This window comes from Charadrius vociferus, unplaced genomic scaffold (assembly GCF_000708025.1).
Source record: "Charadrius vociferus isolate BGI_N301 unplaced genomic scaffold, ASM70802v2 scaffold332, whole genome shotgun sequence".
In the NCBI taxonomy this organism is placed as follows: Eukaryota; Metazoa; Chordata; class Aves; order Charadriiformes; family Charadriidae; genus Charadrius; species Charadrius vociferus.
This window is the reverse complement of record NW_009647418.1, coordinates 4,324,594-4,337,002: the sequence shown is the minus strand read 5'-3', so window position 1 is coordinate 4,337,002 and position 12,409 is coordinate 4,324,594. Positions and strand designations below refer to the sequence as shown.

The 12,409-nt window shown below is 47.9% G+C and overlaps 1 protein-coding gene across 2 annotated transcripts; it reads left to right on the top strand.

Moving 5' to 3' along the window:
* The first annotated feature begins 1,377 nt into the window (after positions 1–1,377).
* KCTD10 (potassium channel tetramerization domain containing 10) lies at positions 1,378–9,947 on the top strand. 2 transcript variants are annotated; one of them, XM_009880320.1, is made up of 6 exons: positions 1,378–1,592; positions 6,086–6,255; positions 7,088–7,174; positions 7,863–7,915; positions 8,655–8,850; positions 9,479–9,947. In XM_009880320.1, exons 1-6 carry the CDS (start codon positions 1,385–1,387, stop codon positions 9,695–9,697), a joined length of 933 nt encoding a protein of 310 aa, XP_009878622.1. In that variant the 5' UTR covers positions 1,378–1,384; the 3' UTR covers positions 9,698–9,947. The 2 variants fall into 2 exon arrangements, with proteins under 2 accessions (XP_009878622.1, XP_009878621.1); XM_009880319.1 differs by having other exon boundaries at positions 1,385–1,592; positions 7,085–7,174.
* Positions 9,948–12,409: the final 2,462 nt, after the last annotated feature.

The following is a 12,409-nucleotide window of genomic DNA, read 5'->3' as shown; positions in this document are numbered from 1 at the left end:
GGTGCTGGGAAAGCAGGGAGGTTATGGGGTGGGCTGGGGTGCTGGGAAGCAGGAGGGAGTTTGCGGGGTGCATGTGGGTTTCCAGCCCTGATGTTGGGGTGCTTAGAGAGCAGGGAGCAGGTAGAAGGGTCCGCCTGCCAAGAGCTGGGGTGCCCCGGTCTGGTTTTCAGGTGTGTGGGGAGGGTCTGGTCCTCCCCTGGCTGCCCGTTGGCTGGTGGCTGGTGTGGTTTGGGGAGGGCAGGCCCGGGGTGCAGCCCCGCGGCTCTGTGCCCCGCGGATGGCAGGCTGCTGGGCTGCGGCCGGTGCGCTGGGTCACGCTACAGCGCAGGGGCCCACGCTGGGAGCCCCCGCACGGGTCCTGGCTGGGGTGCGCGGGCCTTCAGCTGCTGGAGCGTGGGGCTGAGGCTGGTGCCTTTGCACTCCAGAGAGCCCAAGGCAGGCTCCGTGGTAGAGGGAACGGTCCCCTGTGGCCATCTCTGCCCATCCCGCTTCCTCGCCTTGTGAAATGCAATCTGGACGTGTACCTACATTTCTGAACTACCATTCGGCTTTGCCGTCTGATAGTTCTGCTCTTCACGACAAAAATCATTCAGTCGGTCAGCGTGCTCTGGAAGTTGAAGGACCTGGGTCTGTCTGAGGTGGCGGGGTGTTAATCATGCCATCCTGTCATGTTGTGAGGCAAAACAGTTAACCACAGGGACGCAGCTCGATTAAGGATTTATCGTTAGCAGCTCTCAGAGCATTTGCGGTGCTAAGCTAATGTGTTCCTGTTACAGCACGTGACCTCGTTAGCTGCCTGGAGTCCACTTTGTCTGAGGACTGCGGGCAGAGGGAGTGGGGGGGTGTTGGACATGGGGTTCTGGTGTGCTGAGAAATGTGGGAGGGCAGGGAAGAGAGCGGGAAGGTCGTGTGTGCTCTCTGTAGAGCCGCCTGTGCTTTAAGGGAAAAAGGCTTCAAGAAAATTTGTGGATAGTCTGCGTTTTAACACACGGGAATTATCTGCTCAAGCTCTGTGTATTGGGAATTTCCCAATTACATACCGGTTTAATCATGATGTAAGAGCTTAAGCTTTAGAAATTGTGAAAGAAATGAATGCAGTTTTGTGGGAAAGTATTGGCTTTTGTGGTGCTCAGCTTTCACAGCGTTCTTCACTGGCTGAATTGATTTATGTTCGTTGGCTGGTTTGTGTCACTGTCAGAAAGAGGACAAAATTAAATGTCTAGAACATTTGAGAACTTAGCAAAGAGGCAGAGAGGAGCCGAGGCCGATAGTGCCCAGCACATCTGTGACTGCTTTTGTGTAACGTAACCGATGGTAACACCAAGTTGGGTGTCGTGCAGTGGAACTGCAAGTCTAACTGGTAGCTCCTTGCCTGCAGGAAGAGATGTCGGGAGAAAGTGTGGTGAGCTCAGCAGTGCCGGCGGCTGCGACTCGCACTACCTCCTTCAAAGGGACGAGTCCGAGCTCCAAGTATGTCAAGCTGAACATTGGCGGTGCCCTCTACTACACCACCATGCAGACCCTGACCAAGCAGGACACCATGCTCAAGGCCATGTTCAGTGGCCGAATGGAAGTCCTCACGGACAGCGAAGGTAAGGGGCTGTTCCCCACGTCCCTCGCACCGGCGTCCCTCTCTTCAGTGGAAAAAAAGTCTGAAAGGGTTGGAGAAAAATATTAGAGGACAGAGAGGAACATCTGATCATGGGCTCAGATATTTCTGCATTTTTATCAGTGTTAAAACTCGTAGGTGATACAACTGGGAAAAGATGTGGAACAATAGACACACATGACTTGAATAATTGTCTGAAGGACAGTAACAAGTCCCGAGGCTCCTGTCAGGCCCAGATCGCACAGGCTGTCTGTTTCTTGTGAAATACTAACGCTAAAGCTCTTAAGCATATGGAAAATGGTGAGGATAGCGATTAAGAAACTATGAGTCACGACTTGCCTGTTTACTTTGAAGGCAGAAGGCAGTTCCCTCATCTTGTTTCCTCACCTCAAATACGAGTATAAAATTTGCTCTGAAGGTTGGATGGCGGGGTTATGAGCTAAAAGCTGATTTTTGAAATGAAATTATTTTCTGGTGAGAGTATTGATTGTTGGCTTCACTAAAACAGAACCAGTTGCCAAATTTAGAGAAAATTTGCTATAGTATTACTGACAATAAAAGGAGAGAGCTAGCAAATGGTGGTCTGCAAAGAAAGAACATGCAGGATATCAAACGACAGCCGTCTAAAAGAGCAGCGCTCAAATACTTCGCTTCCTTACCAGATACGTTGATTTTATCTTCTGCCGAGATTCTTTAAAACATTTCTGTTTAAATTAATAACATAGCTAAAATGCGTTTGTGATAACTGCAACTGCTAGCACAGTTTTATGTGAGCATTCTCACTTAGTGGGAGTGTCAGAGGGTTTAACTGGAAGCACAGCTTTCTATTTATGAGCTGACGTTTTGCCCACAACTATGTGCATGGACTTGGATACCTTGGCTTTAACAGTAACTGCTGCATCCCTGAGCCTAAAGGTTCAAAATACCTTTCTTGTGACTAATTATTTGAAATTTTTGTTTGAACTTGCTGAAAGCGTAGAAAATGTAGACGAATTAGACTTAGAGTGCTTTAGAATAGTCTCTATTTAGAGGTCATGTGGAACAAGTGATGGATTTAGTAGGGGTCTTGTGATAAGTTTTTTTGAGTAGGAGGAAGTGGATTTGGAGGAGAAAATGGTAAAAAAATACAACCTAATTATGTGAATATTCCTGTTTTAGCTAGAAGTCCTTATATTTAAGCTGCATTGTTCTGGGTTTTATACCATGCCTTTTGCAAGTTTCAGCTCCTGTAAAGTGTTGACATGGGCACTCCGTTTGTGCGCTCCAGACCAAAGGGTCTCTGGGCTACCTCTCATGTGTCTGTGCAGGTTGCATAAAAAAGCCCGCCTGTGGGTCAAATTGAAAAAAAAACCCTGTCAAATAGGAATCGGCACCCTTACTGGGAAGACCGGAGGGGGGTTCTAGTGGAACGGTTGTGAACCAGTTCATTGAAGACCACCTCCCCTTGCTGCTAAACTTCAGACAACTCCAAAGCTATCCTCCTGACCCTCCCTAAAGTTGCTCCGTGTTTCACGAAGTTTGATAATTTGAGGCTTCTCAAGTCCTTCAGTTTGGAAATGGATCAGAAATTCCAAATTAATTTTGGAACGGCCACCCTGGCGTGGTCTCAGGGCTTCCTCCGGGCATCCTGGGCAGGTGCCGCAGGAGGGCTGGTACATCACATTCCCAAGGCTCGGAGCCCTTGGGAGCGCAGGTGCTTTTTGCTGGAGAGCAGCTGACAATATTACTGCTAATATGAAGGTAACTGGAGTTTAATCTGCTAAAATATCGTGCTTGAGACATAAAATCACAAGTTTGTTTTGCTGTGAATCCCACAGTGTCTGTGTGGGATTGTTCCATTTAGCCAGTTTGTGTTTTAATAGGAATTTGATACTTCCTGTATGTTGTAACTGAGGCACTCCCATTGCAATAGTTCTTGCTTTATCTCCCCTTGCCTGGCCGTGATGCTGGAAACCGGGACAATAGCATTATAGCTGTTAAAGGAAGCTCTTTTTATCTGAAATTCTTCAAAATACTGCTAATCGGTCACACCCAAAATCTGGCACAAAACAACGTGTTTCTTAGGAAAAGAAGCCAGACTTGCGCAGAGAAGCTGGAAGGAGTAAAGTTTTTAAACAGTCTGTGGAATGTGTCACACGGGGTCCTCCTCTTTGTTTGGATGCATTCTTCTGACCCCAGCACCATCTCCCCAGCTCCTTCTCAAAGCTTAACAATTACAACATGCTGCTGGTTGGGCAGGAGGAGAAAAGACTGGGGTTCTCTGGCGGTGGGTGGCAGATGATTATTTTCAGCTTAGAAATTGCTCATGAACTGTAGCAAATCAGCATATTTTGAGAATTTTATTTTTATGGTAATGAGCAGATAGAAGGATGTGAGTTTTCCAGGTGCACCCATCTGTTTCCAATTTTCTTTTCTGCATTTTTTCCCCTCTCGTTCCCACTGCTGTTAGCCAGTTGATCGAGATGCGTGTTTTTTGTTCAGCTGCTGCTGTCGAGCATCAGGCAATCTTCAGTGTCAGGCTACTATTTCATCTGTCAAGGCTTGGTCAGAAAATGTAGTCTTGTTTAGTCTGAGTGTTTGGATGCCGTCCCTGAGACTTCTTCAAAAATAAAAGATTAATTTCCTAAAAGTCTAATGTGTGTACGTACAATTCAGGGATTATGTATTCCTACCTCAGTAAATGGATCCCAGGACACTGCAAGTAAAAAATGGCTTTAAAAGACTATAGCTGAAACCCACTTCTTAGGCTCTGCACAGCCGTGACTGAGTGGCAGCAGGGTCGTTTTCCTGTGAGTCATCTCGTTTTGGCTGCACGCTTGGCTGTTTGGTTAAAACAGACGGTTTTTTGAAAGCTGTTTTAGCAGTCACTTGTGTTTTGCAATGCTGCTCGAAATATTTTCTCATCCCCCCTCCACATGAAAATGAGCAATTCTGCTTTGGTTTCGCCATCTGTAAACATAAAGTTGCAGCAGATTTTTACAGCCTACAGAGGCAATCACAGCGGGGATGATAACAAAGAAGTTTGGGGATCATAATTCTGCTCTCAGCCTGCCCTTTACCTCCCTACGTGTCGGTGTACTCTGGTAAATTCTGTCAACGGCTGCATTTGTGGAATATGGATGTCCTTGTTTATTACCATGTCTTGTGCTCCCTCTTCTCTTTAAAACGGGAGATGTTGCTTTGCATACCTCTGCATTGACAAAGGGGCTTTTTTCTGCTCTGGTTGGTTTTATGTACTGTATTCGTTAGCCTGCATTAGTCTTTTGTTCTTTGATTTCTCTGTCTCTAGTTCTCCTGCCTCCAGCTTTCTCGTTTGTTATTACAGTCTGTAAAATGACAATTGCGAGCATACGTTGTGTTTTAGGTAGACAGCAGGGTAACGAGGGAGATGGAAAGCCTGTAGTAAACTGCTGGAGAGTGTCTTGGTTTTCCACAGAACAGCATGAAAGGGCTGCGTTCACTTTCCAAATCGAACCAAATGTTCAGACTTTACTAGTAATTCCATTCATGCAGAACATACAGGGTCTGCTTTAACCTACTTTCCTTATTTGTCCAAAATATGACTCCTTCCCCACAAGCGCTTCCTCGCTGCATTCCTGAGCTGCAGCCCGTAAGAGTGGCCATCTGTTCATTTATGGAAACTCGAGCCTCAACATTGCCTAACATTTCTCAGGGTTCGGCTTGATTCAGGCAACAGACTGGCAACAAGAGGTGAAGCGCCGATCCCTCGATTGCCCGCTAACTGGAAAGCATTTCGGTTGTAGCTCTGTTTTCTTTTCTTCACAGCGTTGTCAGTACGTAGCAGCGCTGCTGAGCTCCAGGGCAGGAGCTGTACATTACATTCTGCTTACACATGCTGTCGCATCACGTCTTTCAGCAGTTTAAGGCGTTGTGCTAATAACCACTTTGTTCTACCAAATTAATGCACTTTGGGAATATAGAGGTTGCCGTGACACTGCCAAAGTTTGCACTGCCTTTCTCTTGCTGACCTTTTTGCACATTAACTGGAGATTGTGGTGGGTCCCCATGTTGTGTTCTGGTACAACAACCTTTAGACGGTCAAGTCTGGTTGGCTCTATTAAGCTGTAAGAAATAGCCACACGTATATGTAACAGGGCCTTAAGATAGAAGGCAAGAAAATAATATGTCAGGGCTTCAGGAGTAGAGGGAGAAGAGAGCTGGTTAGTTTGCTGATGAGAAGTATTCAGTCCTCTGTTTCGGTTAATCACTTGTCAATAACTTTAACTGAGAGTCAAGTGAGCTTCCTGCCTTACTCCCACATACTCTGCACTTGAAATGCAGAAACGCTGAATGCCCTGTGCTCTCCGCTGCTCTGCCTGCCAGCTCAAGCAAGGAACTGGAGTTAGTCCCTCTTGGCAGGAACCTGCTTGGTACAGCAGTCCCAGAACCAGCGTCCACGCCTTTTGCCACGTTTGCCTCTGCTTCTCCTGTACTGTGATCTTCCTCTCTCCCTAGGCTGGATCCTGATCGACCGCTGTGGAAAACATTTTGGGACAATACTGAACTACCTGCGCGACGGCGCTGTGCCGCTCCCTGAGAGCCGCAGGGAGATAGAAGAGTTGTTGGCTGAAGCAAAGTACTACCTGGTCCAGGGGCTGGTGGATGAGTGCCAGGCAGCCTTGCAGGTAGGTCGCAGAGCTAAGGAGGGGTTAGGTTATTCTGGCTGCAATGAGGGGTTGAAAAGAGGAGGCTGCTCTGGGTGGGAAGCAGCCTCTGGGCAGAGGAAGATTTTCTGCTGGCCTCCACTTGGTGTCTTTTTGAGGTTGGGATGGAATTGAAATACTTCATGTCACTGATCTGCTGGGATCTGGTCACATCCAGAAAAAAGTACTGAATTGTTCTCAACATTTAGCACTACCCAGTTACAGTGAGGGATAAATAGTTGCTCAGTTTCCCTCTGCTGACTCCTGGGAGCAGCCTGGCTCCTCTGCAGTGTTCTCCGCTGCTGTCAGAGTCTTACATGGTGAAATGGTCCATCGTCAGCATGAGCTCTGAGACAAAAGTTAATACTTCCAGCATCGACCAGAACGGGGCAGGTCCTTTGGCCAGACCAGAGCAGCTTCCTGCATCCACAGTAGCCACAGGCGGCTGCGAGTCCCGTTCTGTTCTTTGTTTTCCTCTGAGGTGCTCATTTGAGATTTGAAGCCACTGTTACCGTGTGAGTGAAGCCACATTCCAGATCCTGCCATTTAAATAGGTACATGACATTGAGTCCCTGTGTTTGCAGAGTGGTAGAGAGCAGAAATGAGTATCTCGGGTGTCCCAGAGAAATGCTGCCCAGTACCTGGAGTGGCAGCCTGGTTCAGAGTGTCGACCACAAACGGCCACTCAGTGAGGACAGATTGCACACTGAACTTGTATCTCTTCAGCACAGGATATGCAGGACCTTCCCAGTGAATATGAGCGTGCCCTAAGGCCTATTTACATTCAGCTGCTGTTTGATTCTTGTTTCAGCAGAACAAAGATGCATATGAACCGTTCTGCAAGGTACCAGTCATCACGTCTTCCAAAGAAGAGCAAAAACTTATAGCCACTTCTAACAAGGTGAGAGGGGCCAGGCTGTGCTGCGGCTGGGGACGGTGCTGCCCCGGGCTTGCGTGGGACCTTGACCAAGTGTTCTTTAGAAAGTGGTCTTTAGTTTTCAACAATGGGCTTACGCTAAAATACACACGCTTCAACTATTGAGCTGCAAAGCACTGAAAATCTACACCAGACTAAACATTTCTTCTGAATTAGAAGTCAAATGTTGCTCAGGCTGGGCCTGGCTGTGTATTTCTCCACATAAGGTATTAAAATAGAGGGTGTAGGCAGGAGCAGATCCTCAGGGCTATTAGATCTTCCATTTATTTGTCCATTCTGGTTATTAATGACAGGAGCTTTCTTAAGCTGAAGGGAATCTATGCCTACTGTTTCTGGAAGCCTGCTCGCTGCGGCAGGCAGAGGGGAGGCTGCTGGTGATAATGATTAGCCTTGGCAAAAAGGCAGAGAGTGGGTGAGAAGAGATTATAATCTCATCACAGAAGGGGTCAGAAGGGAGTGCAGCTCCATTGCCAACCTGTGTGTGACAGTTTTGTGGCAACAACAGTAACAACAACAACAAAATCCCACTGGGCTTGGGCCTGACGGTGTCATGTCACATTGCAGCGTCTCTGCTGGGGGGGGCTTGGGCTGGAGCTGAGATTGCAGCTCTTACTGCACTTCCTGCAACTCATTTGTGCTTTGTTTTTTACAGCCAGCAGTGAAGTTGCTATATAACAGAAGCAACAACAAATATTCCTACACCAGGTAAATGACTTCTGCTGGACTTCTTTGAAGTTTTTCATAGACTAAAATGCATGATAAGCATTTGCTTTTTCTTCACCCAGAACCAATGACAGACTGGTGCTGATATGCACTCAGTTTTTTCCCAATTAATTTCAAACTTGAGTCAGAAGGGAGCTTACTGTCATCAATGGAAGGCAAAGCACGTGCTATTTCTGTGGCAGAGGAGTTCCTCTAACACTTAGGTGCAGCTGGCAGAGACTCCTGGCCCACTGCTGACCTGCGTTCCTCAGGGGCTACAGCCATCAGTTGAGTACAGGAGGCCTTCCGTGGTGCAGTGTTCTCCATAAGTGGTAAAACCATCAAGTCTGGGACCTTGTCCCCCTTTCCTTATGTCTGCATGTGTTTCTTGACACAATGCTGTTTCCATCCAGCTGGTGCTGAGCTTAAGCTTAGGAATGGTTTCATTTGGGTGATAGAATTTTGTACACGAGTGAAATGGCCTGGGACAGTATTATTCACAGTACCGGTGATGTCCTATTACTGCTCCTTCAGCAGCAGGTTTTCCTGCTTGTACTGGTCAAATGAGTTACCCACTGCAGTCCAAGATGCCGACTGTAAACACTACCTTGGTAGAGACACAGTAAGTCAAAAGAAACTGGGAGTACGGGCCTGTAAATGCTCACTGCCTGAACCCCCCTTCTGTTCTCTGTGCTGTCTTAATTACCCTTACGTGACTGCTGCTTTCCTTCGTCTCTCACAGTAACTCTGACGACAACATGCTGAAGAACATTGAGCTATTCGATAAGCTGTCCTTGAGGTTTAATGGGAGAGTGCTCTTTATAAAAGATGTGATTGGAGATGAGATCTGCTGCTGGTCGTTTTACGGGCAGGGGCGGAAGATTGCTGAAGTCTGTTGCACTTCCATTGTTTATGCTACTGAGAAAAAACAGACAAAGGTACGAGTAAACCCCTGAACGTTTCCAGCACCGAGCCCAACTGCTGTCAGACTGGCATCTTGTCTTCTGTTCCATTTTAAACACTCCTTTCATTGTTTAGTATCTATAGAATAATCAATGCCATTCAAAGTGGGAGCAGCACAGTGGAGCTCATCCTGTGGGTTCGGTAGGGTGGGGACCACTTGGCTGTGCCACTTCACACGGGGCAGTTGTGATATTCCATAATGCAAGTTCAGCCCGGTTCTTTACCTTTAGACAAACTTGCTCACTTAACCAACTTTGGTTTACATCCCTGTGTGAAGACAGGTCCTGGTGAGCAAAGGCATGCCTTCCTCGTGCCAGTAGCTACTTCCTCGTGCCTTCCTCTCCTTCTTTCCCAGGAGAAACCTGTGTGAGTCTGCCCTGCGGGCAGGCCAGTTCTTAAAAAAACCCCACCCTGGTTGCTGGGTCCCAAAAGCTGAAAGCAAATAATAGAACAGAAACGATTGTGCTAGAAGGATTTCTGCGGCTAGAGTGCAATTAAGACATTTTAAAACCAGAAAGGTATCAGGAATTAAAAATGAGGTAACCTGGTGCCTGCAGTGACTGGCGATAGCTGAGAGTGACCTTGTTTCTCTTGGGCGGGCAGGTGGAGTTCCCAGAAGCCCGAATTTATGAGGAGACACTGAACATTCTGCTGTACGAGTCCCAGGACGGGAGGGGACCCGACAACGCGCTCTTGGAAGCCACCGGAGGAGCAGCTGGTCGCTCCCATCACTTAGATGAAGATGAGGAGCGAGAACGCATTGAACGCGTGCGAAGAATTCATATTAAGCGGCCGGATGACAGGGCCCATCTGCATCAGTGAGCTGACCGACAGCCGCAGACTGCGCAGCTCCCGCTGGAAGGTGCTGCCCTTCATCTGATCGATTATCTGCAGCAGAGGACCAGGCAGTTTAACTTCTGTTCGGCAAAGTCTGTAAATTATGTTTTGTAACAAACTAGATTATTTGGGGTATTTAAATGCAGTAGTTCTAGGACAAGAATAAATAAGGTTACTGGGCATATGGTAGATACTGTATGGACCTGTTGAACATCTGGAGAAATGCCCTGAATTTTTAGCACTCTTGTCTTTGCTATTCTGTGGCTAGAGAGGAAGAGGGCTGGCTTCCTTTGGCTTTAGTAATTATCCTGCACTTTAAAAACAAAACAAAAAAAGGTCAGTCAGCCATACACCTTCCCTCCGGGCAGTCGTTGGCCGTGTCTCCTGCGCCTTCAGGTGTGAGACAAATGCAGTGCTCGAAACACACCAGAGCTACTGCTGAGCTCCCTTTCTCCCAGGCCTGTAGGTGACGGGGTTGGTAGCTCAGGAGTGCCTCGGTGACTCCCAGAAGGACAAGTGACACATGCTGAGTGGATTCCTGTGGTGCTGGGGAGCAGAGGGAGCCCTCTCGGGGCAGTGGGAGGGAGCGGGAGGAGCTGCTTGGGCTGGGCTGGCGGTGGCTCCCTACAGCTCTCGGGGACCTGCTCCCTGAAGGGTTCAGTGGAGCTTCTACAGGACTGAGCTGCGGAGCCCCATCACAGCTCTGTCTGCGCAGTTCAAGGGTGGGGGACGTTAGGATTCCTCCAAAAGGAGGATCGGGAGCGGATTGTATGTGGTTGCTTTTTTCCTTAGGGTGGTATTGCTACCAGTTAGCACTTAGAACTTCTGCCTGGCCCCGGGTCTCAGCTGGGGGGTCCCGTTCTGTCAGCTGGCAGGTCAGTAAGCTGTGCCGGCTTTGCTGCAGGTAGAGCAGTGGTCACCACCGGTTCAAACACTCCATGCCAGCCCGGTGTCGGTAGGAGGGCAGCAGCCGTAGTTCAGATCAGTAACTGATACAGGAGCATTGTCTTGCTTTGAGCGAGGGCAACGCGAGTACCATGAGGAAGTGGAGTAGACAGTGGCCCAGAGACAGTTATTCCTTGTTTGACTTTATCCTGAGCATATTCCAAGTCTTTTCAGAAATGGCAGCTGTGTGTGAAAGGGCAGAGCTAAAATGTTGTGTAGAGATCTCTCTAGTTTAGTTTTCTAAGAGTACTTTTCTATTATAGATGAATATTTTATCTACCTCCTCGTCTCCTGTTGCCTATTGTGGAGTCAAGTAATAATTATAGTGGAAGATCATGTATTATTCAGTAGGGCTGGATGCTAAAGGATAATGAGCAGAGCCACAGCCGTAATGGTTAATGTAACAAATCCTGAGAGGGAGAGAAACCCGATGTAGGAAGTCTTAAACTCGCAATCAGGCTGGTACCTTGGCCAACACCAGAGTACTTTGGCCTATTCTGGAGTTTTTTGACCCTTCATCTGGAATACGGAGCCTGGCTTTGATGGCCAGACATCTCCAACAGAGCAGCAACTCTGTGTTCCCGTTCCTCAGTGAGGTCGTTATTTGCTTCTGCCCAACTTCCTGCAGTGAGGATTCCTACTCCTGCCTCGGGGAGGGGGCTGTTAGTGGCACATCAACATTCTAAAAACCAAAGGTGTTGTCAGCATCACCAGCTACGTTACTCCAATGCTTCTAAATAGCAGTTACACCCCGGACTGTGTACAGCTTGTCTGTAGAGGCTAAAATAAAGCATTAAGCATTTGCTCAGTGGTACAATTTTGGATCAAGTCAAGCTAAAACGATTTCAAAGTTAGGCTGAGGTCATCTTTCTAGTAACCAAAGACTTTTCTAAGTTCCAGGCAGCTGGTCTCCGTAACTTGTATCTGTCTCCTCTACTCTTCCTTCTTGAGCTACTGATTTATAAGAGCTCAGCAGTACCCAGATGTGTCAGTTATACTGTAGTTCGGCAGCTTCAGCGATGTCCTGACAGTTACAGGCTTCTATTTTACGCTGTACTTACATGTGTTTGCTACACACTGGGTTTGTAGAAGTCCGTAGTGCAGATTGTTGTTGCGAAGGACCCAGTGCCGCTCCCTTCTTACCTTCCTTGTGTGATAAGCTGGGGAGTGTGGAAGGAAAGTCCTCTGAATTGCTGTGTTTCTTCAGCAGTGTGTACTTTGACGCTTACTGGCATGCTACTGGGCTGTTTATGGGTTTCTGAGTGTCTGTAACTGACTTACTGCCCTTGAAGCGATCGCGACTGCACTATGTGAAGCTGTTCAGTGTAACTGCCCCGTCTCAGCAGTCCCACTGTGCTCCTGCCGCTGCCCATCAGGGGGCGGAAAGGAAACGCCAGCCCCTTACTGTACAACACGCCGATAGTCCTGCAGCAAACCCCGCCGCTTTGTCACCGCTAGAGCACTGGCTCTCTCCTGTGCGACAGGAGGGACAGGCCACCTTCATCCTCAGCTGTGCTGAGCTACCTGCTGCGGTGCCACCCAGCACCGGCTGCTCCGACAAAATCCAGACAAGTCCTGTGGTGTAAGAGCAGGTTCAGCTCCGGAAGGTGACATGTGTTGACACCAGTGCTAAGCACCTGACAGATCACATCTATGTGATTAACTTCTCTGTAAATAGATTCTTAACTGGCTTCGGGATTTCTTCTTTCAGGTTTTGCAAACTAAGTTCTTAAAAAAAACAGGGGATGATTA

What these genes read in the sequence shown, in the direction of transcription:
- KCTD10 (XM_009880319.1), top strand. Translation starts at nt 1,385, where the DNA reads ATGTCGGGAGAAAGTGTGGTGAGCTCAGCAGTGCCGGCGGCTGCGACT. An exon ending in AACAAATATTCCTACACCAG is followed by an intron (nt 7,916 to 8,654) that starts GTAAATGACTTC and finishes CGTCTCTCACAG; the next exon opens with TAACTCTGACGACAACATGC. An exon ending in CTGAGAAAAAACAGACAAAG is followed by an intron (nt 8,851 to 9,478) that starts GTACGAGTAAAC and finishes TTGGGCGGGCAG; the next exon opens with GTGGAGTTCCCAGAAGCCCG.